This window comes from Felis catus, chromosome D4 (assembly GCF_018350175.1).
Source record: "Felis catus isolate Fca126 chromosome D4, F.catus_Fca126_mat1.0, whole genome shotgun sequence".
NCBI classification, from domain to species: domain Eukaryota; kingdom Metazoa; phylum Chordata; class Mammalia; order Carnivora; family Felidae; genus Felis; species Felis catus.
Genome location: NC_058380.1, coordinates 89,012,473 through 89,039,622, shown reverse-complemented (window position 1 = coordinate 89,039,622; position 27,150 = coordinate 89,012,473). Strand labels below are relative to the sequence as shown.

General features: G+C 48.1%; 1 protein-coding gene and 1 long non-coding RNA gene across 7 annotated transcripts in view; one reads left to right on the top strand and one right to left on the bottom strand.

Annotated features, from left to right (window-relative positions):
- NUP214 (nucleoporin 214) overlaps positions 1–27,150 on the bottom strand; it is a 95,706-nt gene that overhangs the window by 29,921 nt on the left and 38,635 nt on the right. For 5 of the 6 annotated variants that reach the window (XM_045043360.1, XM_045043361.1, XM_045043359.1 and 2 more), the window contains 8 exons: positions 22,508–22,768; positions 21,230–21,391; positions 18,991–19,090; positions 10,737–10,812; positions 9,332–9,410; positions 6,660–6,750; positions 4,325–4,386; positions 387–2,228 (listed from right to left, as the gene is read on the bottom strand). In XM_045043360.1, coding sequence (XP_044899295.1) covers positions 387–2,228; positions 4,325–4,386; positions 6,660–6,750; positions 9,332–9,410; positions 10,737–10,812; positions 18,991–19,090; positions 21,230–21,391; positions 22,508–22,768 — 2,673 coding nt within the window. The remainder of the gene's footprint in view (positions 1–386; positions 2,229–4,324; positions 4,387–6,659; positions 6,751–9,331; positions 9,411–10,736; positions 10,813–18,990; positions 19,091–21,229; positions 21,392–22,507; positions 22,769–27,150) is intronic. The other variant, XM_045043362.1, reaches the window with a different exon arrangement.
- Positions 21,391–25,905, top strand: LOC123381687. Its single transcript, XR_006588995.1, has 2 exons — positions 21,391–21,721; positions 23,464–25,905. It is a non-coding gene; the product is annotated as an uncharacterized LOC123381687 (long non-coding RNA).

Below are 27,150 nucleotides of genomic sequence, written 5' to 3'. Positions count from 1 at the left end.
GCTCCACGATTAGCACCTCATGACATTAGATGGGTCTCCTCGAGCCTTGACGGTTTGGGACGGAATAGCCTCCAAAGCAACTTCCAGATTTAAAGGTTCAGATTTATGAGTCGTTCGTTATTTGCCAGGACCTTAAGCTAAAGACGCTTGTGTTCTTCCCCATGGAACTGGCTAACGGGAGAATCTGCCGAGCAGCCCAACTGCAGCCATGGTGACGAGGCCGAGGAAAGTCGCGAGGCCGCCGGCGCTCCAAGCACCCTTTTTGCATTTCTCGTTTTCCCTTTTCTTTTAACTCAAAAGCAATACAGGGTTTTTTTGTTTTTTGTTTTCTTCCCCCGCACATATTTCAAATGACAGAGAGGACAGAGTCTTCCATAAATTCTTACCTGAAGCTTGACAAAAGCTAAACCCAGAAGATGACGTGGTCGTGGTGGCGGCCGAGGTGCCACCGAACACGGAGCCTCCCTGCCCGAAGCCAGGGCTCTGCCCGAACGCGGGAGGGTTGCTTTGGCCAAACAGCACCCCTCCTGTGTTGGCAGAGGACTGTCCGAACGAGAAGGAGCTGGAGCTGCTGGTGCTGGAGGAGGCACCGAAGACGTTCGCGCTGGTAGACGCCGAGGTGGAGGCCGCGGGCTGGCCGAACGCGGGCACCGAGCTGAACCCAGGCTGGCTGAAGGAAAAGACGCTGGCGGGGCTGCTCGTCGACTGCCCGAAGGCCGGGGCCTGCCCGAACGTCGTCTGTCCGAACACCCCGGTGGCCGACGCGCCAAAAGCGGGACCGCCGAAGCCGGAGCTGCTGGCGGGCGGTGTGGCGGCGGCGGTGGCGGCCGCGCCGGCCGCGCCTCCCGCCTGTGGCCCGAACAGGCCCGGCCCGGAGCCGGCGGCCGCCTGCCCGAACACGGGGGCGGCGGACGGGGCGGTGGCCGCGGGGCCGGCGAGCTGACTGAAAGCGGAGCTGGAGCTGGCGGCGGGCGGCTGAGCGAAGACAGAAGAGCCGCAGGTGGCGGTCCCAAACGCCGCGGTCTCCGCGGCCGGGGTCGGAGCAGCGCCGGAAACGGAGCTGGAGGTCGTGGGGGGACCTGGGGTTTCAACGGCCACGGGGACCGCGCCCGGGAGGGTAGCCGCGGCGGCGGCGGCAGGCGGCCCGGGAGCCGAGAGCGTGGAAGCGGGGGAGGCCAGTTCCGTCTTGACGTCAGGGCCCGCGGGGGCCGCTGGCGTGGCCTCCGCGGCAGGTGTCGCGAGACCGCCGCCGGACGCTGCGGGGCCCGGGCTGCTGACTGCGGGCTGTGCCAGAGCAGGTTCTTTTTTAACCGGGTCAGAAGTCTGCGGAGGAGCCTGGGGAAGCGGGGCTGATGGTGGCTGCCCCAGAAGCGAGGTCGCGGACGCCGAGGCGTCGCCGTTGTCCGGCTTCTCGGATGAGGCCGAGGACGCGGCCTCTTCCGCGCTCTTACCAGAGGACGCGGGCAGGGTGGGAGCAGACCCTGAACTCAGGAGGCTACCAAACGACATCATGGGGAACAACGTGGGCAGGGGAGCGGCAGTCGTGGCTGACGGTGGGGCAGGTGGGGGCGCTGTACTGCTCGTCTGTTGGCTTCCGAAGGAAAAACTAGTCTTGCTACCACTTAGGGACAGCCCACCGAAACCCAGAACTCCAGAGGATCCCGCACTGGCTACGGGCAGAGCGCCGAAAATGCCAGTCGAGGGACTGCTAGTGCCCGTGCTGGTGGTGGCTGCCGGAGGGGCCCCTGTGGCTGTGGTCACAGAGGAGGTCACGGGGGGTTCTGCGTGCTTCCCTAACACGGGAGGGCTGGTAAAACTAAACCCCGAGGGGACGGTTGAAGTCTTGGTTGGCTGCGCGCTAGTCAGGCCTGTGGATGGAGCCTTCATGGCTGGCTTTGTAGAATCATCTGCTTGGCCAACCCGCAGTCCTGAAAAACTGCCCAAAGTCTCTCCAGCCAAGGAACTCGGAAACAGAAGCTCTCCCAACTTGGATGGCGGGGGTTCCGGCTTGCTAGAGGTGGTGGAGAGAGCGATTCCAGAAGGGGCCACAGGCCTGCTGCTTGAAGGCGCAGACTCTGCCGGAGAGGCAGCGGTGGCTCCAGTGGTGGTTGATGCGGTCATCCCCGAGGGCGGCGAGCTTTCAGGAACCGTCTCATAGAAGGGTTTGCCTCCCCCACCAAACGGGAACGCGTCGAGCTGGTTTGGCTCTTTAGTGGGGGGTGCTGCCCCTAGCAAGAAATAGAAATGAGAAAATGGGTTGGATTTAGCGCAACACGACCCATCACATTCCAAGCCCGGTCTCCCCTCGATACAGGAGGGACAGATGTTCAACCACAGCGCTTTTCCTCGGGGACACAGAGTGAAGGCTTTTTCACAGGAGCGCTTGCTCTGAGTTAGCTCACACGGGTGAGTGAGGAAGGCAAATGTCCTTTTCGTGACCGTTACGTCACAGCAAGTACACAGCACTGTCTGAATACAGGAAATTCACGGTATTCTCCCAAAAGAGAAAAAAAAGGTATCTTGTCTCGTTTGCCCCGTGTGCGCTTTCCTCGAGAACATTTGTGACGCGGTGCTCGCCTATGGACCTCCCGGTAGGCCGGGAGTTGATCCAACATGGAAATTCCTGCTGTGTTTTTTACGGACTAAGAAAGTGTCAGTCCACAGACGACTATTTTTATGCACAACAAAGGGCTACTAACTAGTGAGCACTTTTACAGAGGCAGTGTGGCCTGCTGGTCAAGGGCACGGGCTCTGGAGCCGGGTGCTCTGTCGCTTGCTCGCTGCACCACTCTGGACAAGCTACTTTACCTCTCTGGGCCTCAGTTTCCCCATTTGGAAAATAAGTGTAGTAAGAGTAGCTACCTCAAAGAGCTGTTATAAACATAGAATGAAATACAGGTAAAGGTCTGGTCAAACAGTAAGTGGTCGATAAATAAAAGTAACCCAATTTTTTAGTTTACGAAGTAAAATTGGTCTATTACAGTGTTTACTGATATTTCTAACTCCATGTTGTTTTAAGAAGTCTGGCTGTCACAAATTCTTGGGAAGGCCGCAGGGCCCCAACTCCCCGGGGGCCATTTCCTGTTGTATCACTGCTGTTCTATCACTGCTGTTACGGAGCTGCCTATGGTTCTGGATCGTCGTCTAGTCTCGTAGTGATTCAAATGTTTACAGAATTACCACTGCATTTCCCTACTGTCTGACTTATGACCTCCGCCGGTTATTATTTTGTTCCTCTTAATCCTTTTAGATCACGGAGTTGTTTTTGCTCTGGAAAGTGGGACAGGGGAGAAGATGAGCCTCGGGGGTATTCTGCCACATCTAAGTGGGCAAAGGTTACAAAAACAGTTTAAACAATCACTATTCTAGAAAGAAAGGAAGGAAGGAGACCATCAACCCTTTAAGTGCCACAGACAAACCAGGTTTAGGGAGTCTGCTGTGCTTTCAGCCCCCAATCTGCCCCCAGATCTTAAGGGACCCCTTTTTTCCCAAAACCTCCTCCACTCGAGCTGGCACAGAGGACACGGCTCAAAACAAGCTTGTTGAGCGAACGGATGAAAGACGGTCAGTGTGTTGTTCATTATAGGGAAAATCTGGAAATAACCTAAATATTCGGCAGGTAAATGGGTTCAATAAATCACAGAAACTATGTGGCCATTAACACGTGACATTCATATAAGATTTCCAGTAACACTGGGAAATTCGTAAGAGCCCGTGTTAAAGGAAATGAAGCAGAAGAGGAAACACAAAAGAAATACAGAACCTGAGGGGTACGACATGTGATTTTAGAATATATCACTTTCATAGGAAGAGCTTGCTTTTTCAAATAAAGGAAAAATAAACGGAGTTCTTTAAACGGAGAGCTAGAAGGCACTGAAAAAATACATTTGGTTTCTTTACAGGTCCTCAAATTCTCTTAACCATTAAAAAGATGTCGGGTGATGGCTATGTAACAACACACAGAAGGACGAGTGTGTTTGCCGACAGGTTATCCGGGAGAGAAGACGAATCCGGTCTTGTGAGGATGAGCAGACGGAGAAAGGAATTCTAATTCACATGTTAACATCCGCATTTAAAGCACAGCCTTGCTTTCCCAGAAGCAAATCCGTTCCTTGTTCTGAATTTTAAAAGTCAACAGGAGTCCTCCCCTTTAGTTCCTTAAATGCGGCTTATTTCGAAGGCACACTGTCAACACCAAACTTGCTGCAGATGCTTTAAGCAAGACCCAGCAGCAAGGAAAATGTCAACACATCTGTACAAAAACCCAGCACCTGTTTAGAGAAAACACAAAAGAAACGCTGCGCCGTGCAGGGAGAGACTGTACCTTGTGCGGCAGTGACATTAGAAGACGGGGTTGGTGTGATTATCCCAAAATTAAAGCCAGTCCTAGGGAGCGCAAGGAGAGAGGTTAAAGAGGAACAAACACCGAAGGCACGATCCTGCCCTTCTTAATGTTACGTTTACAACTCATTTGTACGATCGATCTGCTCGTGGGCACTCACAACCGAGACGATAAACGACAGCAGAGTAAAAGCGCGGATCTCAGAGGCAGGAAGCCGCTCCGAGATCTCGAGGCGGGGAGCGGCAGTCGGTGGGCGAGGCCAGGAGGCCCTGGCTGGGCTCTGCAGCCTGGGTGGGGACCCGCGGTGGCGGAAAGCTAGGCAGTGACGGAGATGCGCCGGGCGTGGCGGCGTGGGCACGGTGGCTGGGGCAGACCGTCTGCCCCGGGACGGAGGCAAGGGAGCCGGGTCAGGGAGAACCCCTTAGAACCCACCCCGAGATCAAAGGGCTCATCGGGAGCACGCCATGCCGCTAGGGGACGTGGAGGAGAGCACGAACTCCGAGCCCTCGGCCGGGAAAATCCGGTCCGAAACCTCTGTGGACTCCCTCTATCAACCTCTCTCTCTCCTAACGTAGATTTTCTTCAGATGTCTTGACCTAAGTCAAGACACCACGGTCAAAGGAGAAATTCGGCACAGGCGGGAACCAGAAGAGATGACCCACTGTGATAAAAGTTCAAATGGCAAATTTAAAACTACAGTTTTAAGGCATCAGGGGCCAAGCACAGCAAATACAGTAAGTACTGTAAGGACTTAGGTTTTGCTTACCCATCAGTGCCTTCCTCGAATGGACAAAAACCATCCAAGAAGATGTGTTAGAAGCATTTTATCACATTACGAAAAATAATCCTTTCTTTGTCTCGACCTTGGTGACGAAATTTTATCTAACAGAGGTGAGCCACTGACCCGGGGACCCAAACCTTTTCACCTTATTTTAAAAATGGGAAGAAGAGTATCCGTTTGCAGCAGCGAAGACTGTTAAGTGTTTGTAAAAGAAGCAATAACTCCCGGCGCCAACCTACTCTCTCAAAGTGGCTCCCAACGGTCTTTGAGAGGATAAAACAACGATTTACATTAAAGAAAAGGTAACCTGATAATTTCCCCCTCAAATTCTGTTCTAACCCCCTCTTGCTCTTGACGTGTTATGGCTGAAGGACACTCAGGAAACAATGACATCGGGGGAGAGACTGTGGGAAGCAGACTTCCAGTCCCAAGAGCACAAGGTGAAAGGGCTTCAGAGGCTTTTCTACTGGACCCGAGCACGCAGGCTTTCCACGGCCAAAAACCTTCGGACAGGTTTTTATCTCCGCTCCACAGAGCCCAGCTCCCCTCCGGGAGGAGGAGGACGCTCCGGCCCCCTTCACGGGGTTCAACAGAAGTGCCTCGGGCACAGAACAAAGGCACCCACCCCGTGAGGCGAATCAAGGCTCCCGTGGAATGACGGCCGGAAGACTTTTCCATTTTTCAAAATGACTCAACTTTACAGGTACGGTCATCATTATTCTTCAAGAAATGGGACAGGAACATTTCCCCTCATCTCCACAAGACCCAGATTTCCAAAGGGCTGTGGTCCTTCACCACCTCCTCTCAGTGGAATGTAGCGCCCTCTCGAGCAGGAAAGCCAATCTCAATGTCACCCCCAGCCCCCAGATGGCGTCAGAACGCAAAGAGGTCAGTGTCATAAGCTAGAAGACCAACCACAGAATCTGACACAGACCCACTGCTCAAAGAAAAGGAGGCTAACCCTAGAAAACAAAAACAAATACATCTATAGTAACACACGTATACACTTGGGACGGAAAATGGGAAATACAGTTGGCCCTTGAACAAGGCAGGGGTCAGGGGCCCCCACCCCCATGCAGCTGGAAATCCACTTAAAACTTCTGACTCCCCAAAACTTAACCACTAATAGCCTCTTGCCGACCAGAAGCTTCACTGACATCACCAACATTTGGTTGACCCATGTTATGTGTACGACACGCTGCCTTCTTACGACACGGTAAACTAAGAAAAATATTACGGAGAAAACCAAAGGAAAAATACATCCATGGTATTACCGGAAGTTACGGGGAAAAAAATCCGCGTGGGAGCGGACCCATGCGGTTCAAAGCCCCGTTGTTCGAGGGTCAAGTGCAGACCTGCATGAGGATGATAAGCTAGTGTTGCTGACATCATACGTGTTACTGAAGGTGGTAAGAGCTCTGGGCTCATTCATATGCATTTAATAAGCAGATACATATACCTACTGACGGTAAAACTGGGGGAAGCTACCTATACGGTTGCTGGCGATCTGCCACAAAAATTAAGTTTGTTACTGACCCTGATGGAGAAAATGAGAAAGGCTTGCTGAACTGCCCAGCAGCAGATGGGGTAGAAGTCACAGCTGTTTCTATCTTGGATGCCCCTGGCCCTGAAATTATGGGAAGAAAAAAAAAAAAAATGAGAACATGACAAGAAAGCTGTTAGAAACACCGTTCCAGTTTGTTATTCTCTGCAGGTCCAGCCCGTGGGCCTCACCGTGCTCTCCGACAGGTCAGGTCGGCATCGAGGCCCATGAACTTACTTGCTCGCCGGCTCTGTCAGTGTTAATTCCAAACCAAAACAGGCCACGCTCTCCTCTCCGGAAAAGATACCAAAGGAATTCGAGGGTAGTTTAAATTGAAACCACTGAAAGTAGTTTTATAATTTTATGAGAATTTATAATAAAGTTTTAGAATTATGGAAATATACACTGAAGGAAAAAAAAAAAAAAACCCAAAGAGAAATAGGTTAGTATGTGAAATATCTCTGAGTAGTGACTTCATGACCATTTGCTTTCTCCCTACCTTTCTGTATTTCTCAGAGTGGATGGTTTTATGTTTAACAAGTAACGGCTTTTTTAAAAAAATTACAAAGGTCATACGTGAGTACTGCCACACAGCAAAGCTAAAAGTGCAATCCATTCTCTTCCCTAGGTTCAATTTCACTGTAACTACTCATTAACAGTCTGGGGTATTATCTTCAGTTTTCCCCCTACTGCTCCACTTTAAGAGGGGGAGGAACAGGGAACGCTACATTTAAAAAGCCCAAAGCAAATCACACGTTTAAAAAAAAAAAAAAAACAAAGGACATTCTCCTCAAATGAGTACAGGGTAGAGGATTTTTAAAGCTACTATAAAGCAATGTGGTGTGTATAAGGGTATTTGGTGCAACCTTGGTCATCATCTCGAAAAATCAGAAACGATCTCAACTATCAGCACAATACTGGTAAAACTTAACAGGGTGCAGGTCCTCGGCTGCGATTAAGACAAGTGACGTAGAGCGGTGTCAGATCTGGAAAGATGAACAGAGTATGTATTGTAATGGGGGGAGGGCAGGTACCAGGTTACAAATCAACAGATACAGGATACACCTGTACTGTGTTTGAAAAACAACAGTGAAGTAACCTTCCAGACACGCAGATTAAATTAAGGGTGGTTATTTCCGGAACTCGAATTTAAGAGACAGCGTTCATTTTCTACCTTATAGGTCTCTTCACCGCAGATGGTTTTGTGCATTTACGGTAGTTTTATAATCAGAAAGACAACAAAGGTACTTCCATTCTTAATTAATAAGAGAACTATTTTGCAAACTTGGAGACTATCTTCAGGGAGATTTTTCTACCCTCGGACGTCCTTTTCCTTTGGTTATCCAGCATGTGAAAACACAAGTAAACGTCTAGCAATGAAAGACACGATTTCACAATCACCGCTGAATGATGCGCGTCAGAAATATCTTTGCAAGTCCCGCTAACTGTTTAAGACGCAGGTGAAGCAAAATTTCTTAGACTTCCTTGGTTCTTAAGTTCAGGAGGGACAAAAAGCTCTCTAAGGTGGGCCTTGAAGAGGCTGGGATGTATGGGCTTTCAAAACTTTCCAAAACATTAGCCAGAAACGGGAACCAGCTTCTTCATCTGAATCCTTAATAATCCTCACGGAATTTTCTTCTAACTGAAAACTTCAGATCCCAGTCAAGAAGGGAGCCACGGCTCCCTCCCCTGGAAAGCCCGCCCGGTAACAGCCAGTCCTGCACTAACCCACATTCTGGACAACTGAGGGGTACGCACTAACGAGTGCAAGGCCTATTTACTGAAGATGAACCCAATATCCAGCTTTCGATTCTAGAGAAAGGCAGAACGACTGTGCAGCTGAGGAGAAGACGATGTTCAGAAAGCGGGCGGCTCGGTCTCTAACGGAATTTGCCCGGACACCCACCTGGGAGCATGAGCGAAAACAAAAGCTGGAGCCCAGGGAGTGGCATACACGCAGAACCGCGGGCGGCACAAGGCCCCAGAAGCCGAAAGGAACACAGGCCAAGTAAAGGGGCAGTAAAGAAGGGGCCAAGGGAAGGGGATGCTGCGAAGACCCCACATCATCAGCATCTACACAAGAGAGCTCTTCTGCTTCGATTGGTTTGGGCAATGTGGACCCCTTGGTCAAAGCACTGACAGTGACTGTAAAAACTACTAATCTGAGCTAAGGATAACTCAGCTCGAATGGGTACTGGGAACTGTGTGAAGCCATAAAATCGGGACACTGACATCACTATCGTCTACTCTGAAATTTTTCTATTACCACAGATCTGTTTTCCTTTCTGCATTTTGCAAGCTTTGAATGACCACTGTGAACCAAGAGGACTCTTCAGTCCTTTTAGTAGAAGAATACAGCTCGAGTTCCACTCCCCTCCCATAACTTTGATTATCCGGCAAAAGGCCAATGAAGACAACACAATTGCTCCTTTTCAGGAAAAGCATTTTAAGGAAGATTTTTCTCCTACTGCGCTCAAATTTCAGAAGTCTGCAGGGCTGATGAAGGGCTCACGGATTTCCTGGACATTCTTCATTGACTGAAGCCTTCCAAATATCTCTTTACTTGATTTCCTACGTCAGCGGCCTCTGTGATCTAGAATACTAAACTCTCTTGTGGAGGGTTTCTTTCACCTTGATTTTCACTAAAATGAAAATGCAAACTGACCTGAGGCTTTATCACCAGATGACAACTGACCGGACGCTGGCGTGGGCCCCGACGGCTTTAGGGAATTTATTAGAGATCCCTGTAACAGAACACAGGCAGAACATTCATGTGAAACCATTAACCATCCTTTAGAATAAAGAAACACGTAAAATGAGAACATAATTTAAAAGTAAGCAAGCATAAACACTTTCATTTAGTTTAATTTTTAAAAACCTTATAATCCAAAGTCAGTATGTTTAAATGCTTATCGTGTGTAAGAGTATATCAGAGCATGGAATATTCTGCAAGCTCCAAGAATATGGTCTTGCCTACCTAGCTTGTGGCTATTTTCCCAGCATCCAGCACAGTGCCTGGCACATAGGAGGCACCGGAACATCCGGTAATGAATAAGGAAATGAATGAAATGGGTTCTGGCTCTCAGTACACGTATAATAAAATTAGAAAGTGGAACTGTTCAGCTTCTCCATCTCCAGCAAATGTTCCTTTACTCTTATTGGTTATGACTTCTGCTTACCCATGCGTTCTCCAAGGTCAACACAGAAACCTCCAGAAGGAGGACCAAATGCTAAACGCTTAAATGCCATTGTAACAATCAGAGAGCCATGCTGAGAACTCACAAGAGGCAAGTTGTGAGGTTCAATCTCAAACACAATGTGAAATTACTCCTCTCAGAGACAGGTGAGAGTGGCAGAGAAACCAGGTCTTCTCAGGGAAGGTTTCAGGGATAGCTTGATCTATCTGCCAGCTGTCTCCAATTGTTTTCTTCTGGATTAACTGTTTACTATATAACTGCTTACAAGATTTTTGTAAGAGACGATGCTCATCAGGCAAAAGCCTAAGCGTAGACGTGAGGGATACCACTGCGTACGCAAGCTCCGAAAAACAGGGATTGCGGGAGAAAGCCGGAGAAGCCACCCCGCCAAAGCGCTGATCCTGAAAGGTACGATGTAAAAGCCACAGAGGGAAGAAGGTACAAGAGCCGGCCTCCAGCTCTGGCTCCAGCATTTCCTAATCGTGTGAGCTTGCACCCGTCACTTGTGCCTCAGGTTCTCATTAGGGAAACACATATACACACCTGCCCCGTTCTACCGCACACGGCTGTCGTGTGGGTTATTGACGGTAACGTTCAATGAAAGTAAATCACATGCCCAAATCACCCAAACAATCGTGAAGGTACTGGAACTGTGACCCAAGATTCCTAGAGGCAGAATGTCAAATGGCCTACAAAGACAACCTCAGGTCCTGACTGACCTACTGTGTCAAGACTGACATAAATTCTAGGGAAAGGATCACGGGTCTTTGTCGGACTTCTAGTTTGTTAAAACAAAGCCGAGACTTCAAACAGCACTGTCTTCAAAGACAGACGTCGCAAGGCCGTTCACGAGAGCAAAAACCAGGAAGTCACCTGTTTAGCCGGGTTGGCAGCTGCCGGAGTCACCGCTGGGTGGGGCGCTTTGGCTGCAGGGTATGGCACCGAAGAGCTGAGAAACACAAAAGCGTACACTCAAGAGAAAGGCACGGGGGTGAAAATGACCTTCATCTCTGTGCCTGCCTTCTAGCCAATAAATGACACCAATATCGGGCAGAATCTGTTTGGGACCCTATCCAAAGTCACGTGACACTTTTCTGAAGAATCGCTTCTTTAAATGAAATGTGCGTCTCCAGCATAAAAGTCAGAGCAGTGAGCTGAAAACTTTTTTCCTTCCTGCCATCCTGAGAATGAAAGTTAAAACTATTCAGAAGGAGAGCTTTTTTCTTACCTGGAGAGTAAGCCCCCTCCCGTCCCCATCCTCGGTCCTACACTCTGGGGAATTTAGAACTCGTACGCCTAATGCTCTTTTCCAAGCCTGAGTCTAGACACGAGTCTAGAATCGTGCCGGATTCTCTTTTCCAAGCCTGAGAAAACGTTCAACTGGACCCACGGGTTGTAGATGATCTGCTGTGATAAATGGCTCCAAAGTGTTTGTCAAAGAGGAGACATTCAGCTTCTCACAGCAACCACCCCCGAGAGCCCAGTGCTCACCAGGTCAGCGTACAAGAGATTCAAATGTACCGCTGTTCCGGATAACCTGCACCTTTGCTGCAGTCTGAAAGGGTATCTGCTATTTGTAGAAAAGAGATCTTTACGTTAACTCTGAACGCGGTGTGCAGGGAACGGTTATTTCAGTAATTATTCAGTGTTCGTGTGTGAGGGGAAAAACCGGCCTGCTTAACGCAATCAAGGATAAGAGTTCTATTCTCGGCTCCTGGGAGCAATTCATTTATCTGTCCTCAGTCCAAAGCCACCCTGACTGGTAAGTATAGCAATAGTAGCCGTAGGATCTGGTTTTCTTTTTCTCAATTCCCCCCAGGCTAGGGAGGATTGGTATTTTTCCATCAAAAAATTAATGTGGAAGAGGAAAGACAAAAATAAGCTTATGCCTCACGGAAGAAAATTATCAAACGACTTAGCAATCTTACAAGCACCTCACGATTCTCGGCTGGATTAATACAGAGACCTTCCCAAACTTTATTAGATTGAGAGACAAGAAAAAATGGAGTCATTTTCAGTGAAACAAATCCCCTTCGCTTTTCCCCGAAGACAAAAGAAGCTATAAATGTGTTCTCCGAAGAAAACAAGTCTCTGTTCCCCTGAGATGTCCCACCACAGGAAGGAGGAGTGCGTGAGCAAGGCTTCTGGGGCTGAGAAAGCCCCAGGCAGACATGGCAGACTGGGGAAAATGTGGTCTGAGCTCATAAAAATCACAAGGGAAATAATCTTTTATGCTTTCCCAAAGACAAACAAAAAAGAAACTACCAGTAAAAATGAAAGCAGCAACTTATCCAACTTTAGAACATGTTTTTACGCCCAAAACTTAGTTATGACGCAACAGTAAGTTAAACCACGCGTGAAACAGGGTGAGTGTCATTACTGTTCCAGTAGCGATAACGCTATCGAATCCCTCGGGGGTTCTGAGTCCCCAGACACACACCAGGAACTCACACGCTGGGCCGTGTGACAGCCCTGCAGAGAAATGCTGTTCGGCGCAGTTGCTGACAAACCAAAGGACTACAGCGACAGAACGGAGCGGTGACTTAATTCCACTTTCTAGCAGCGCAGGCCTGACAGGGACGGTCAGAACCTCATCTGACGGGCTCCGTTCCAGGAAACAGAAGTCAGAGGACCGCAAGCGGAAGCGGCACTGCACCGGCGCTCCAAGGAGACACCTGACGGCAGAGGTCTGCAGGTGACGTCGCATTACCGGTGACACCGGTGACACTTGAGTGCTTTTTTTTTTTTTAAATACTTTTTGTAAGTTTATTTTGAGAGAGGGAGAACATGCACAAATGGGGTAGAGGCAGAGAGAGAGGGAGAGAGGATTCCAAGCAGGCTCCCTATTGTCTGCACAGAGCCCGATGGGGGGCTTGATCTCATGAACCGTGAGATCGCGATCTGAGTTTAGATGGAGCTTAACTGACTGAGCCACCCAGGTGCCCCTCGAGTGCCACTTTAAAACATGTGAATGAGGGGCGCCGGGGTGGCTCAGTCAGTTGAGCGTCCGACTTGGGCTCAGGTCATGACCTCACGGTTGGTGAGTTTGAGCCCCACATCGGGTTCTGTGCTGACGGCTTGGGGCCTGGAGCCTGCTTCAGATTCTGCGTTTCCTCCTCTCTCTGCTCCTCCCATGCTCATGCTCTGTCTTTCTCTCTCAATAATAAATAAACGTTAAAAAAAAAAAATTTAGAACACATGAATGAGTAATGGGGTCTCTCGGGCTTGGATGGTGGTTCCTGGAGAAAAACCCTTCCAACAGAATCTAAGTTCTCTGGCTCCCCATGCCCCAGACCACTCTGATAAAGACTAACTGCAGGGGAAAATCCAAAATATCATAAACACGGGAAACTGTCTCAAAGACTGCCTGGAATGCAGAAAAGGCACTCTGCTCTCTGTCACCTGCCACACCCTATCAGAGCCACCCGCACAGGTGGGCTGATGTGCGTGTGTTGTAGGGGTGCGTGTTCCACACACAGATATAAGACTGAATTGTTAAGACTGTGAAGCATTAAAATGTCACCTAGGCCCTTTCTTAATGTTCTTTAAAGGTTAATGAACTTCACCAAGGTAAATATACTGTTGTGAAAGGGGCCAACTACTCATTCTTTTACCCTATTTTAACATTTTTCTTAAAGTAATCTCTAGACCCAACGTGGGGCTCAAACTCACGACCCTGAGATCAAGAGTTGTGTGCTCCACCAACTGAGCCAACCAGGCGCCCCTATTTCAACATTATAAAGGGCTTAAAAACCAAGGAAACTGGTTATGCCCTAGTTCGATACATCTTAATCCTGACCACGAGTATCTTGTTATGTACTCACATCCGACATAGCGGATCTAACCCACGAAAGCTACTCAAGTTAACCAATGAACTAGGTAGGAATTTTTGGTAATAGTTTAAAGACAGGTAAGGCAAGTAAGGAGACAGGACAACATCTCAAGAGCAAATGAAGAAACAGAGCAAACAGAAATCAGGAGAGAAAAAGAAAGATGATGATAGAAGATACGGAAAACAAAAGCCATCCGTCCATTTTCTCACCTGTCAGATGGGCAGTCACCCTGAAGTCTGGCCATAAATGTGACACCCCGGGCAGAGATACGGGCAGGCAGGCACCGTACAAGGCTTGTGGGAAGACAAATAAATGTGCCAACGACAGTCACAATTCCACACACGTAACTATCCAAGCACACAGATGCCTCCTTGGCCCCAGCAGTCCTGCACTGGAGAATTTATCCTACAGATACAGCTGCTCAAGTGTGCAAAATGATCAACGTGTCCAATAGCATTCCTGATAACAACAGAAGATGAGCAGCCCCAATGTCAATCAGCGGAAGGGGGGAGAAAAGAGCTATCGGTTCATTTTTAGGAGTTTCTTATGTCTGGCAGTGAAGATTGTGACTGCCGACCGTCGTCCCCTGTTGGCCAATTTTATGTCCCTGAAGACTCAGATATTATCCAAGATATCGGTAAAGGTCTTCTAACTCAAACTGCGGTTCTCGAATGTCCAGATGCCAAATAACTTACATAATGTAAATTGGAGCTGCGTTAGAGTTCTGAAAAAGATCTATGTTAAATGTAAACACGGGATTCTGTTACGAATTTATAAGGACATGGAAAATGTCCACAACTAAGTTTCATGACGAAGCTGAAACAGGAAGTTAAAAGCAGCATGTATTCCAACTTTACTTTAAGAAACGAAATTTTCACAGAATAAAGATGAATAAGTAAATAGAATAAAGATTTTAATTTTTCTATCTGGTTTTCATAATGTCTACAATGAGTATTTATAATGAGAAAAACCTTGAGGATCAGTTTTTAAAAGGTTATGGTCATTGCTACAGTTATTTTTAAAGTGGGGCAACATCTTTAAGTCAGTGAAAGAAAAAACTGTCAACCCAGAATTCTTGGTGAAAAGATCTTTTAAAAACAAAGGTGAAATAAAGCCTTTGGCAGACACACAAGAGCTGAGAGAATTCAGATCTACACCTGAAGAAATGTCAGAGGAAGCCCTTCAAACAGAAGGAAACCCAAACAAAGAAATGAAGGACACCGGAAATGATAAAACCACCCATGTAAGCAAAAGAGGTTTTTTTTCTTCTTTGGATCTATTTAGCGGTGTCTGGGTGGCTCAGTCAGTTAAACGGTTAAACGTCTGCCTCTTGATTTCTGCTCAGGTCATGATCTCACGCATCCTGAGTCTGAGCTCTGCCTTGAGCCGCACTGTCAGCTCAGAGTCTGTTTGGGATCTTGGGATTCCCTCTCTCCCCTTTTCTTTCTCCCCCTCCCCTGCTCACTCCCTCTCTCTCTCTCCCTTTCTCTCTCTCTGTCTCTCAAAAGTAAATATTAAAAAAATCTATTTAAAAGATAATCAACTGTTTATTTATAACAACATATCATGGAATTGATAACGCAGGTAGAAGGAAAATGTACAATGACGATATTGCAAAGGTGGGCAGGGCAGAAATTGAAGAATACTGTTCTAAGATTCTTATGTGATACCTTAGTGGTACAATGTCACTTGGAGATAGACTGGGGTAAGTTAAAGATGTGCACTGTAACCATAATGCAATCCCCAAATTAACACACAGTGTTATAACTGATAAACCAACGAAAAAGATAAAAGAAATCATAAAAAATATTCAACCCAAGGGGCGCCTGGGTGGCGCAGTCGGTTAAGCGTCCGACTTCAGCCAGGTCACGATCTCGCGGTCCGTGAGTTTGAGCCCCGCGTCAGGCTCTGGGCTGATGGCACGGAGCCTGGAGCCTGTTTCCGATTCTGTGTCTCCGTCTCTCTCTGCCCCTCCCCCGTTCATGCTCTGTCTCTCTCTGTCCCAAAAATAAATAAAAAATGTTGAAAAAAAGAAATTAAAAAAAAAAAAAATTCAACCCAAAAGAAGTTGCAGAAAAAGAAGAAAAATGGAACAAAGAAAAGATGAGACAAATAGAAACCAAACAGCATTATGTTGATTTAAACCCAACATGATATAGGGGGGCCTGGGTGGCTCAGTCAGTTGGGCGTCCGACTTTGGCTCAGGTCATGATCCTGAGGTTCATGAGTTTGAGCCCTGCGTCGGGCTCTGTGCTGACACCTCGGAGCCCGGAGCCTGCTTCAGATTCTGTGTCTCCCTCTCTCTCTGCCCCTCCCCCACTCATGCTCTGTCTCTCTCTCTCTCTGAAAAAGAAACATTTAAAAAAAAAAAAAAAACCCAACATGATATAATCACATTGAATGTAAATGGTCTATGCACTCCAATTAGAACAGATTGGGTGCCTGGGTGGCTCAGTTGGTTAAACGTCCGACTCTTGGTTTCAGCTCAGGTCATATCTCATGGTTCGTAAGTTCAAGCCCTGTGTTGGGCTCTGCACTGACAGTGTGGAGCCTTCATGGGATTCTCTCTCTCTCTCTCTCTCTCTCTCTCTCTCTCTCTCTATCTGTGCCCATCCGCCCCCCACTCTCTCTCTCTCAAAATAAGTAAACTTAAAAAAAAAAAAAAGTAAAAGTTAAGTAAAATGAATCTGGACGCTTACTTAACACCAAGACAATTTAATCGGGGGGGGGGGGGGGGTCTTTCCAACAAATGGTACTGGGACAACTGGATATCCACTTGCCGAAGAATGCAGTTGGAGCCCAATGTCACACTATTTACAAAAATTAGGTCACAATGGATCAAAGAGCTAAATCTAAAACATTTAGAAGAAAACATAGGTGTAAACCTTTGTGACCTTTGACTGGGCAAGGGTTTCTTAAATACGATTACGATACCCAAAGCAGAGGCAGAAAAAAATAAAAAAATAAACTGAACTTCACCAAAATTAAAACTTTTGTGTTCCAAAGGACACTATCAAGAAAGTGAAAGGTCACCTGAAGAATGGGCAACAAACAATCCATTTTAAAAATGGGCAAAGGATCGGGGCGCCTGGGTGGTTCAGTCGGTTAAGCGTCCGACTCTGGCTCAGGTCATGATCTCGCAGTTCGTGGGTTTGGGCCCCGCGTCGGGCTCTGTGCTGACAGCCCTATGTCTCCCTCTCCCTTCCCTGCTTGTGTTCTGTCTCCCTCTCTCAAAAGCAAATAAACATTAAAAATAAAAAAAGAACCAGAAGCTTCCTGCTGAAACCACGGGTCATCACAACTATTTATTAAAGCTCACAGACTTTTCTACTAAAAAAAGGTGAATTTTACTATATATAAATCGTGCCTCAATTTAACACATTTTGCTAAAGTTAAAAAACAAAACAAATCAGATCAGGTCACACACCTACCCCAAAACATCCAACGGTCAGCAGCCAGGTCCTGACCGAGGTTCACTAGATATTACCGGATACAGGAATCCACACCCACCTGACTCCCTGACCTCCTCTCCCCGGGCCCTCTCTCCTGCTCCGGCCACCGGCGGCCTCCTGGCTGTCCTCAACCGGCCAGACTCGCCCCTGCTACAGGCCCTGTGCTTGGAGCTTTCTTCCCTAAGATATTCACGAGGCCTGCTCTCTGGCCTTTTGGACTTTACTCAAATGTCAAGTGTCAAAAGCCATGGGAAGGCCTAATTTTACGTACAACAGGCAGATGCAGCTTCACGGGGCAAGCAAACAGGGTCTGGTGTTTCTGAGATACTTTAGTCATGAGCCATGGAGGAGAGGCACCTTCTTTGGCCAGCCTCTTTGAAACGGTAGCCGGTACCCGGAGGACCTCCTTAAATCCCTTCCCTACTTCAGGGTCCTCTGTCACACCTGTCACCATCTTAAATACTTCCTGTCTTACTCATTTCCCTTATTGTTCGTCTCTCCGTGACCAGGGCAGAAGCGGCTGGTTGTCTTTTGCCTGCTTTGTTTAAACGCTGTATCCCCAGCACCTAGAACGGAGTATTAAGTATTTAACGAAGCATTCGTTGAAAGACATAAACGAACGCCAAAATTCCTGAAAGAAATGACGTGTCGGGGGTGTTTTGGTAAAAACAAACCAACAAACCAGCAATCCCACCATGTTAGGCCCCCCCGCCCCCACCCTGTCTTGGTACTCTGCCTCCTGCCAGGCCTCTAGCCATCCCGGCCTTCTTCCAACTCTTTCAACTTTACTGGGAGAGGCGGTTTTGCGTATCAATGATGCTTAGAGTTAACCTAGTACTCAACAAATGGTCACCAAAAGGAACTACGTGCCAGGCGGGGCCTGCAAGCTAAACAACTGTACTGGAGCCCAGTCCTGTAGGGAAGGAAGAGAAAGTTTCTTCAAGATTCCTTTTGAGTGTTTTCGTCTATTTTTCTCAAGTCAGAGAAGAGGGCACACTGAGAACTGCTCCTCCGACCCAGCCCTTATCAAAGATCTGCTCAGACGAACCATTCGAGGGAAACAAAGGTTAAGGAGGTTAAGTGAAATCACGAAGAGGTGCTTCTCCGTGGTTAACGGCTGAAGTATCTCAGAAACACCAGACCATACTGCTTTCACCGTTAAGCTGGATTTTCCTGCCTTATGCAATATTCTGCCTTTTGGTGGCTTTTCTCCGCCTTCTCTACACGAGGAATCTGGCTATAATTCCCAAACTCGAATGCACAGTTCTTTCCCTTGGGAAGTTCACAACAACCACAAATGCCATCTGGGTATAAACAGCATACCAAAGCGTCAAGGTCACTACAAGATAGGAGAGTGGGTAGGCTTGTTTTTGGCTGTCAGTACAGCCCTGAGATAACTAAGAAATCCTTGGAACGGGCGGGGTTGATACATGGACCAACGTGGAATCAAGAGAAGGCCAGCGGACCAGCAAAACAGGGCCACTCGATAAGGCCAAAACAGAGCAGTGAGCAGACCTGCTCCGCGGGGGTGGCAGAGAGCGGGCCCCACGTGGAAAAAACACGGGGCCCGAGGCTGTTCATCCTGCCGCTGGACGAATACCGGATACCAACTCCCTGAACGATGCTGGTCTTCACCATCCCTACGTTCAGACTGAAGACATGCCCCTCAATTCTTCCCTATGCCCGGGAGAGGGTGCGGTGGACTAGAGATCTAACCTAAGAGAACCTAAGGCTCTGCCGGCCGAGTCTGCGTGCCAGCAGCACTGCTGCCCCCTGCAGGCAGTTCCTCGCTATTACGGAAGAGCTCAGTGGGCTGCGACATTCTGGAAAGCAGTCACCTACCCCATCGCCGCAGAAGGGGCTCCAGGATTGTTCTTCAGTTCCTGCACGTTTACCACTTGAGGGACGTTCTTCAGAGTTGATTCAGTCAAAGTACTTACAGCTATTTAAAGAGAGAGGAGAGGGGCATGTTAATTGCCGTACAGGATCAAAAATTCCAGCCATATATAAATGCACAACCAGGACACGAATTCAAGCAGTAATCTGATTACGTGAAGGAAATCTACTCTGGGTAGTTCTGCAGCTCTGTGATCAATGGGACGGCCGGCCTACTCCACTCACAAAGATTATGGGACGAGGCTCTGCGCAATTTAATCAGACGTACTATTTTAGGGAAAAAGAACCCTGGCCAGCTTTTAAAGGGTGGAGCTGCGGCACCTGCCACATTGTTGGCTCGTCCTGAAAAGGGGCGGAGAGAGTAGGAGCGTAAGAGAGTAAGAGCGGTGTTCAGGTTGAGGGTTTCTGCCACCCACCCGCCCGCCCACCCAAACATTCTTTCGCGCGGGCGGCTTATCACCAGATTCTTTTAGGTGCTGGGAATACAAAAAATGTCCAAAACCTAGTTTCTTCTCTAAAGGATCTCACGGCTTAGTGAGGCAGACGCGTGAGTAAGACGGAGCTTGGGCAAGAATGGTTGGGGGAAAGGCCAAGAGCCTGAACTAACCGAATGGCAACAGGAGGGACACCTTCTTATATCTACGAGGCAGGTCAGCTTTCACGTCTTTTTTTGCCTTAGGGTTTAAAACTGCATTCCGAAACACTAACATTTTCTAAGTAACTACCAAGACGGCCCGAGCAAAGCTCCCGGGTCTCCTCTAAGGACATTTCTGGCACAGTGGAAGGCTGTGGCCGAGGTAGGACGGCGGGCCTGTGATGGCCTGCTGTCATTCCCTCCTGCAGGGAAGCGACCAGGCTCGTCCTGCCTGAGCCTGCACACATGTCATCTTTCACATCCAAACGTGCCTACACCTCAGAAATGTTTGCTTCCAAAATGATAACAGAGATCACACCGTCTCCCGCTGAGTGGAACGACCCTACATTCTGGCCGATTTTAAGTTTATAAATCATCAACTCAGTCAGCTTGATCCGGGGCCTACTCAGCGCAATGCCGACCAAGATTCTGCACGTAACATTTAAAGAAAACATCAGAGGATTCTATCTGTTCTGAAGGCCCAAAGGTACCTTAGAAAGCTACCTTGTTTGTGTGCTTTCATACCTGTTTTAGGAGCTGTAATAAGGGTTTTAGTATTAGAACTTTCCTTAGAACGCTTTCATCACTGTACAATGGTAATCCTTTTTTGTCATAATCAGACCACTATGTCCTTTTAGTCTTCTAAAAAGAACTGTCCAAAGGGATATGTGTTCCAAGCGGTGCTAAAATCAACAACCAATTTCCTTCAACTAACACAAAAACACTTGCTTTATGGCGGAGTTTCTCGACTTCAGCAGTATTGACATTTCGGGCCTGGGTAATCCTCTGTTGTGGGGGTGTCCTGTGCACTGTAAGGTCTTTTGTGGCATTCCTGACCTCCACCCGCTAGAGGCCAGCAGCACCGCCAACTGCTGGCGAGGAATGCGGGGTGAGAAGAGCCTCCACTTGAGAACCAGTGGCTTGTACAAACTGATTAGTGGTAACTGACGCGCTCAAGGCCAACTACTTAGAAACCCTAACAGAAGATTCTGGGTAGCCGCAAAGCATGGACAAAGTGCAAGCGCTGATTATGATTAGTTCGCTAGACTTTCCGTCTGTAAAGGCTAACCCAGCCGTCTTTAAGAAAACGCCATGCCGCAACAGAAAGAGCACAGGGGTGGAGTCTGGGTCCTGGAACTTACTGGCTGGGTAACCGTCACCTCTCTCACCTGACATTACCCAGAAGCAAAACGGGCGCACGAAGACTCACCTCCCAGGGGGGCTGGGATCCTTATGACACTATCAGGCAATTTTTAATGGCTTAAAGCAGACACTGTTCAAAAGCAGGGATCAACACCTTCATCAGAAAACCACTCGACTGAATGCGGAGGATCTAATACCTCCCCCCAAAATGAAAAAAGTGTCGGATCTAGTCTCTGCCTTCTTGGAACCCTCTCCCCAGAAAGGGGCGGGGGTGAGGGGGCTGTCCCAACGGGCCTCTCTTCTCAAGGGCAGCAGAGAGAGCCGGCTGTTGCCCGGGACCCGCCGTGCCGGCCGGTGACTGCCGAGGCTCCCGGTCAGTCTCCGCAAAGCGCAGGGCAGCCGTGTTACCTGGGGCCTGACTGGCCATCTGCCGTCTCAGCGCTGCAGCGGCGGCTGCCTGGGGAGCCGAGATGGGGTGGGAAGGACCAGGTGCGCCGTGTTTCACGGTTTTTGTTGCAAGCATCGTGCTGTCGGCCCCTTGAGGAATAAGTTTGCTGGTAGACGTAGACACTGAAGGAAAAAGAAACCCAAGCGAGAGAGTGGGTCAGGGAGGAGTGCACAGAAGCGGAGACGGCAAATCCCCCAGTGTGAGGTCGCAGGGAAAACGCGAAGGTTAAAGATGCTTCGGCACAAACACATGAAAGTACCGATAAACTCCCAGGCTGGCGCCTCGATGCTCCAAACGTGCCGCGTGCCGTGTGCCTGCTCGACTCTGTCAGCTACAGCACTTGACACAAGCATCTCCTCTGATACAGACCGAGACAGAACTCATAGGCCAACAGAGGTCAAGGCCTCACTCTCCTCTCATAAAAATCTCTCCATTCCAGCACCTCCCGATCGGTAAGTGCTTGTTCCCTGTTAGAAGTCACTTCAGTGTGGGGTGCTCGGCGGCTCAGTCGGTTGAGTGGTTGACTCTTGATTTTGGCTCAGGTCGTGATCTCATGGTTGTGAGATCGAGCCCTGTGTCGGGCTTCATACTGAGCGTGCAGCCTGCTTAAGCTCGCTCGCTCTCTCCCTCCCTCTGCCCTGCTCACGAGTGTTCTCTCTCAATTTCACTTCAGTGTGAAATCCTGACACTCTGGAACGGAAAGTGTGACAGTCCAATAGTGGTCACCTCTGTGAGCCAATGCTGGGGCAAGCATGGCAGCTGGCAAGGTCCAGGGCAGAATATGGCTAAAATAATGAGCTGAAACGAGGCAGGATCTGAAAGGCATGAGTTACGGAGATGTGGCTTTAGAGTGAGGCAGACAGCCTCCTCCTCTTACACCTGAAACCACCGTTTTTGTTGTTGTTTTTATGCACGTTTATATATAATCTCTACACCCAACATGGGGCTTGAACCCCCGACCCCGAGATCAAGAGTCGCTCATTCCACCAACTGAGCCAGCCGGCCGCTCCAACACCTATTTTAGAAACACGAGCTAGACTCAACAGGGAAGCTGTGTCAGTGTGAGCCCGGCGGGGTCCCTCCTTCCCACCTCTTTCAAGGGGACCCACCTCCTTTGAATTTGTCTTTTCATTTCTGAAACACTAGCGGAGATGGGCCGGACTGGACTTAACGGGGGTGACGGTGGCACGGTTCCTCCATCGGACACAAACCTGACAGGGATCTCACCGCTTACTTACCTGAAGTTCCCATCACGCCGGGCGAACCATGAATCAGGTGAGATTTGGCAAAAGGCGCTGCCTGCGGCAAGACACCGGGCTGGATGGAAGGGGTGCGAACCACAGGCGCGTGCCGAGGGGCCTGCACCGCCGCGTCTTCGTCCCTACAGGACGCCCGCGTGTCTTCGCTCTCCAAAGACTGGGACACGGACGACGTGGAGCTGGCTTCGTCCAAGTCTTCATAGTATCTCTGCGACAGGAAGGCTGACCGAGACAGGCTGGCTACCCAGCCCGAAACAAACACAAGAGAGACGGTTCAACGAGTCTGAGAGCTATGTTACTTTCACCGTCGACGGAGAACTACCCAGTTTAAAAACACTTTAGCGATGACTTATTTTAAGTGGAAGAAGCCGTGGTGGAAGGTGAACACATATGGTTTTGGGTCCTTGCTCAAATGAAGCTTTGAAAACCCGAGCTGCGTAGGACGGGAACATTTGGAGTGTCGAACAAACAACAACAAAAAATGTGAAGTAAGAGACGAAATAAATGCAAATGCAGGAGACCTCGAGCCCCCACCAGAAGCTCTCACAGGCAGAATGACAACAAACCAAGGAAAGCACCAGACAAGCGTCCACCAAAGAGTCACTTTGCAACAACAAACTTTTAAGAACAGGCGTCGCACGAACCGGGAAGACTGAATGTCCTCAGTCCCGGTGCCTCCAACACGCCCAACCATCGGCTGATTCTTTTGAATCAATTAGGTTTAAAAAAAAAAAAAAAGTCACTGAAATTAATCCTGACTTTTCCCGTTTTTTCTTTTTTTCCTCCTGTCAAGCGATGAAGGAAGGCTTCCTGCCGTTTTGGAATACATTATTACTTCCTGTATACTAGAAAAACCATACACCAAACAAAAGACCCAACCCTTTCTCAAGTTGTTTAAGACCATTGCTAACATCTACTGACTTCCTGCCTTACAGGCCCATCACTCCGCAAGATTTTGTCGCAATAAGCAAATACGACCGAAAACCATCGCTACCTGCTGGGACTGCTGCACTCGTCGATTTGGTGGCCGTGAGCCAAATGGGACTAGGTGAGACAAAAAATAATTGAAAGTAATTTAATGAAAATTTCGAGTTGTCAGCTTCACCAGCCACGCAACAACTACATGTGGCTACCATACTGGAGTGCACAAATATAGAATATTTCTCTGGTCGATGAAAGTTCTACCGGACAGCACTTTGCCAGAGTATTTTCGTGCACGTACTTATGCAACAGGGTCACTCAGAAATACCATCCCAAACCACCAGCACTGCTAGTAAAACTGCAGTGCGTATTTCCCGAGACCGTACTTGGTGGCAGGTGCCGTGAAAGGGATCTATATAAATTATCCCCTTTAATCCTAATAACTACCCTAGAAAGTAAAAATTGCTATGATTGGACTTTATAACTAATGCTTAGAAAGGCTGGGGTGCCTGGGCGGCTCAGTCAGTTAAGGACCCGAATCTTGATTTCAGCTCAAGTCATGACCTCACGGCTTCTTCGTGGGTTCAGACCCGGCATCGGGCTCTGTGGTGGCAGCGTGGAGCCCGCCTGGGATTCTCTCTCTCCCTCTCTCCCCCACTGTGCCGTCTCTGTCTCTCTCAAAATAAATAAAAGACTTGACCACGTTCTAGACAATATCACATAAGACTGAACCCTGTGTGAGGCAGAACTGTGACCCCATGACCTTCGCCCCTGGTTCCACACCCATAAGGTTATGCTTCGTCAGACGGCAAAGGGATGCTGCAGACATAATTAAGGTTACTCATCAGTGGGTCTTAAAACAGGAAGGCTAGCCTGGATCATCCAGGTGAGTCCAATGTAAAATCGCACGAGCATTTAAAGGCAGAGGAAGTCAGAGAGCTGAGGCATAAGAAGACCGTGCTCTCGCTGGCTTGCAGATGAAGGGGCTGGGAGCACATGGCAAAGAAACACGGACCTCAGTCCTACAGCTGCAAGGAACTGAATTCTGCCAGCAAGTGGAATGAGCTTAGAAGCGGACTCTTCCCCAGAACCTCCAGGCAAGAGCCCAGCCCAGCCACCATCTTGACTTCCGCGCGGGAGCCCCGAGCAGAGGACACAGTTGAGCCCCTCTGCGCCTGGACTTCTGCCCCACACATCTGTGATGCTTTCAGCCACTAAAGGTGGTGCTTTTAGCCACCAAATCCGTGTAACAGCGTGTGCAGAAAACAAATACAAACCTCACATTTTCTCAGGGCCACCGTGCTCTAAAAGAGTTCTCTAAAATCTTGGTTCCCGAGAGGTAATAGCAACAAAAGACGATTCACATCCACTGCCTTCAAGAACTGGATAGAGAGACTGACATTACTACGTAACTCCCAAGGTCTGATATAGCCCGGGAGACCTTGCAGTTTCCTCCTTCATCATCGGGAGGCCATTCGCTGACCTTGGATGGAGGGAGAGCCACTGGATGAGACATACAAGGGCTATGCTCACTCGCAGAGGCCAGGAGGCTGGAAGGCCCAGTCTCCCAGCAGTGCTGTCCTCATAGCTGATGTGAGCCGCTCCCTGCTGGGCTCAAGGATGCAGCTACCTCCTGGCATGAGAAAAGGGGCCCATTGAAACCTAAAGAATCTTTTTCTGCTTAAACCCCAACTGAGATTAGAAAAGGCAGAATGCCATGGTAAGAGAAAAAAAGAAAGACCGAAATCATTATCGGTAGACGCAAACATCCCATCTCATGGGGAACATACAGAAAGTATCACCCTTTGAGCTCAAGACAAGGATGCCCACTCACCACTTTAATGGACTCTGCACTGACCGTCCTAGCTAATGAAATAAGGAAAGAAAAAATAAAGGAACAAGAAAGTAGAAACAAAAGTGTATCTATGGAGACTATAACTATTCCCATAGAAAGTCCAAGAAATAGCCACAGACATTATTTGAATAAATGAGTTTAGCTAGGCTGCTGGATACAAAATCAAACATAAAAAAATCCAATATATTTCTATTATCACATCTAACATAAAACATAAAATGAAATTTAATGAAAAAAACCCACCATTATAAGAACATCAAAAATATGAAACTCTATGAATAAATCCAATAAAAGATGTATATGTCCGTCATGAAGAAAACACTGAGAAATTAAAGACCCCATTAAACACACACCATGTTTAGGAACTGAAAGATCAACACTGTACAAACATCAATTCTCTCAAGTCAGTCTAGAGATTTTATGCAATCCCAATCAAAATCTCAACTTTTCTTCTAGAGTTGAGGGATACAGAATTTAGCAAGACAATTCCAATGTTAATATGGAAATGGAAAGCAAGAGCCAAGGCATTCTAGATCACAGGTCAGCAAACTAAGACCATGAGGCAGCTACCTGTTTTTATAAATAAAGTTTTATCGAAACACAGACAAGCCCATTCGTTTGTATACCGCGTATAGCTGCTTTCTCATCACACGGGCAGAGTTGAATCAGGTACAACAGAAATCATGGGGCCAGCAAGCCTACTATATGCATATATATACATATGTGTATATACATATATTTTTTACATTTGTTTACTTTTGAGAGAGAGAGAGAGAGAGAGAGAGAGACCCAGCGTGAGCAGGGGAGGGGCAGAGAGAGAGGGAGACACAGAATCTGAAGCAGGCTCCAGGTTCCGAGCTGTCAGCACAGAGCCCGACGTGGGGCTCGAACTCACAGACCGTGAGATCAGGACCTGAGCCGAAGTCGGATGCTTCACCGACTGAGCCACCCAGGCGCCCCTTTACTACCTAGACCTTTAAGAAAAAAAGTTTGCCAACCCCTGTCCTAGACTGTAGAGCTTTCTGTGATGATGGCATCACTCCATCTATGTTTCCCATCACAATAAACACTAGTCACAGGTGCCTACTGAGCACTTGAAATGTGGCTACTGGGTTTGTGTAACTGAATTTTTACCTTTAGTTTTTATTAATTTAAACAGCCTACTGTATTAGACAGCACAGCTTCAGAATTTAGAAAAAGAACAGTACTGAGGCTTTATTTTAGTAGGAGTTAATTAAGGCAATGTAGTAGCAGTGGTTTCTAACCAGTGTATGAGACCAACGGACCTGCACACAAGGATAACTGATTTATAACAAAGGTGGCCACAAAGCAGTGAGGAAAGGAGTCCTTTCAATAAATATTATTGGGATGATCAGCTAGCTAAATACAAGACACGTATGTCTCAGGCACAAATCAATTCCAGACAGTATAAACAAACATGGTACCTGCACACAATGGACAACTATTCCGCAACGAAAAGGAATGAGCTACTTATGTATGTGTGCATCACGGGGGAACCTCAAAAACACACTAAGTGAAAGAAACCAAACAGAAAAACTAGATGTGATCCCATTTATATGCAATTTCCAAAAAAGGAAGATCCACACAGAAGGAAAAGACATCAGTGGCTGCCGGGGGCAGAAGACGGAACGACCACAAAGAAGCATGAGAAAACTTCCCGAGGGGTGCAGGTGTTCCCAAACTGGAATGTGGTGACAGCGATACGATTCCGTAAGTTTAATAAAAATTGTCAAACTCTATGTTTATAGAAGATGAATCTTATGTAAACCATACCTCAATACCATCGCTCAGAAGAAAACCAATTCCAGGTAGGTGGTAAATCTAA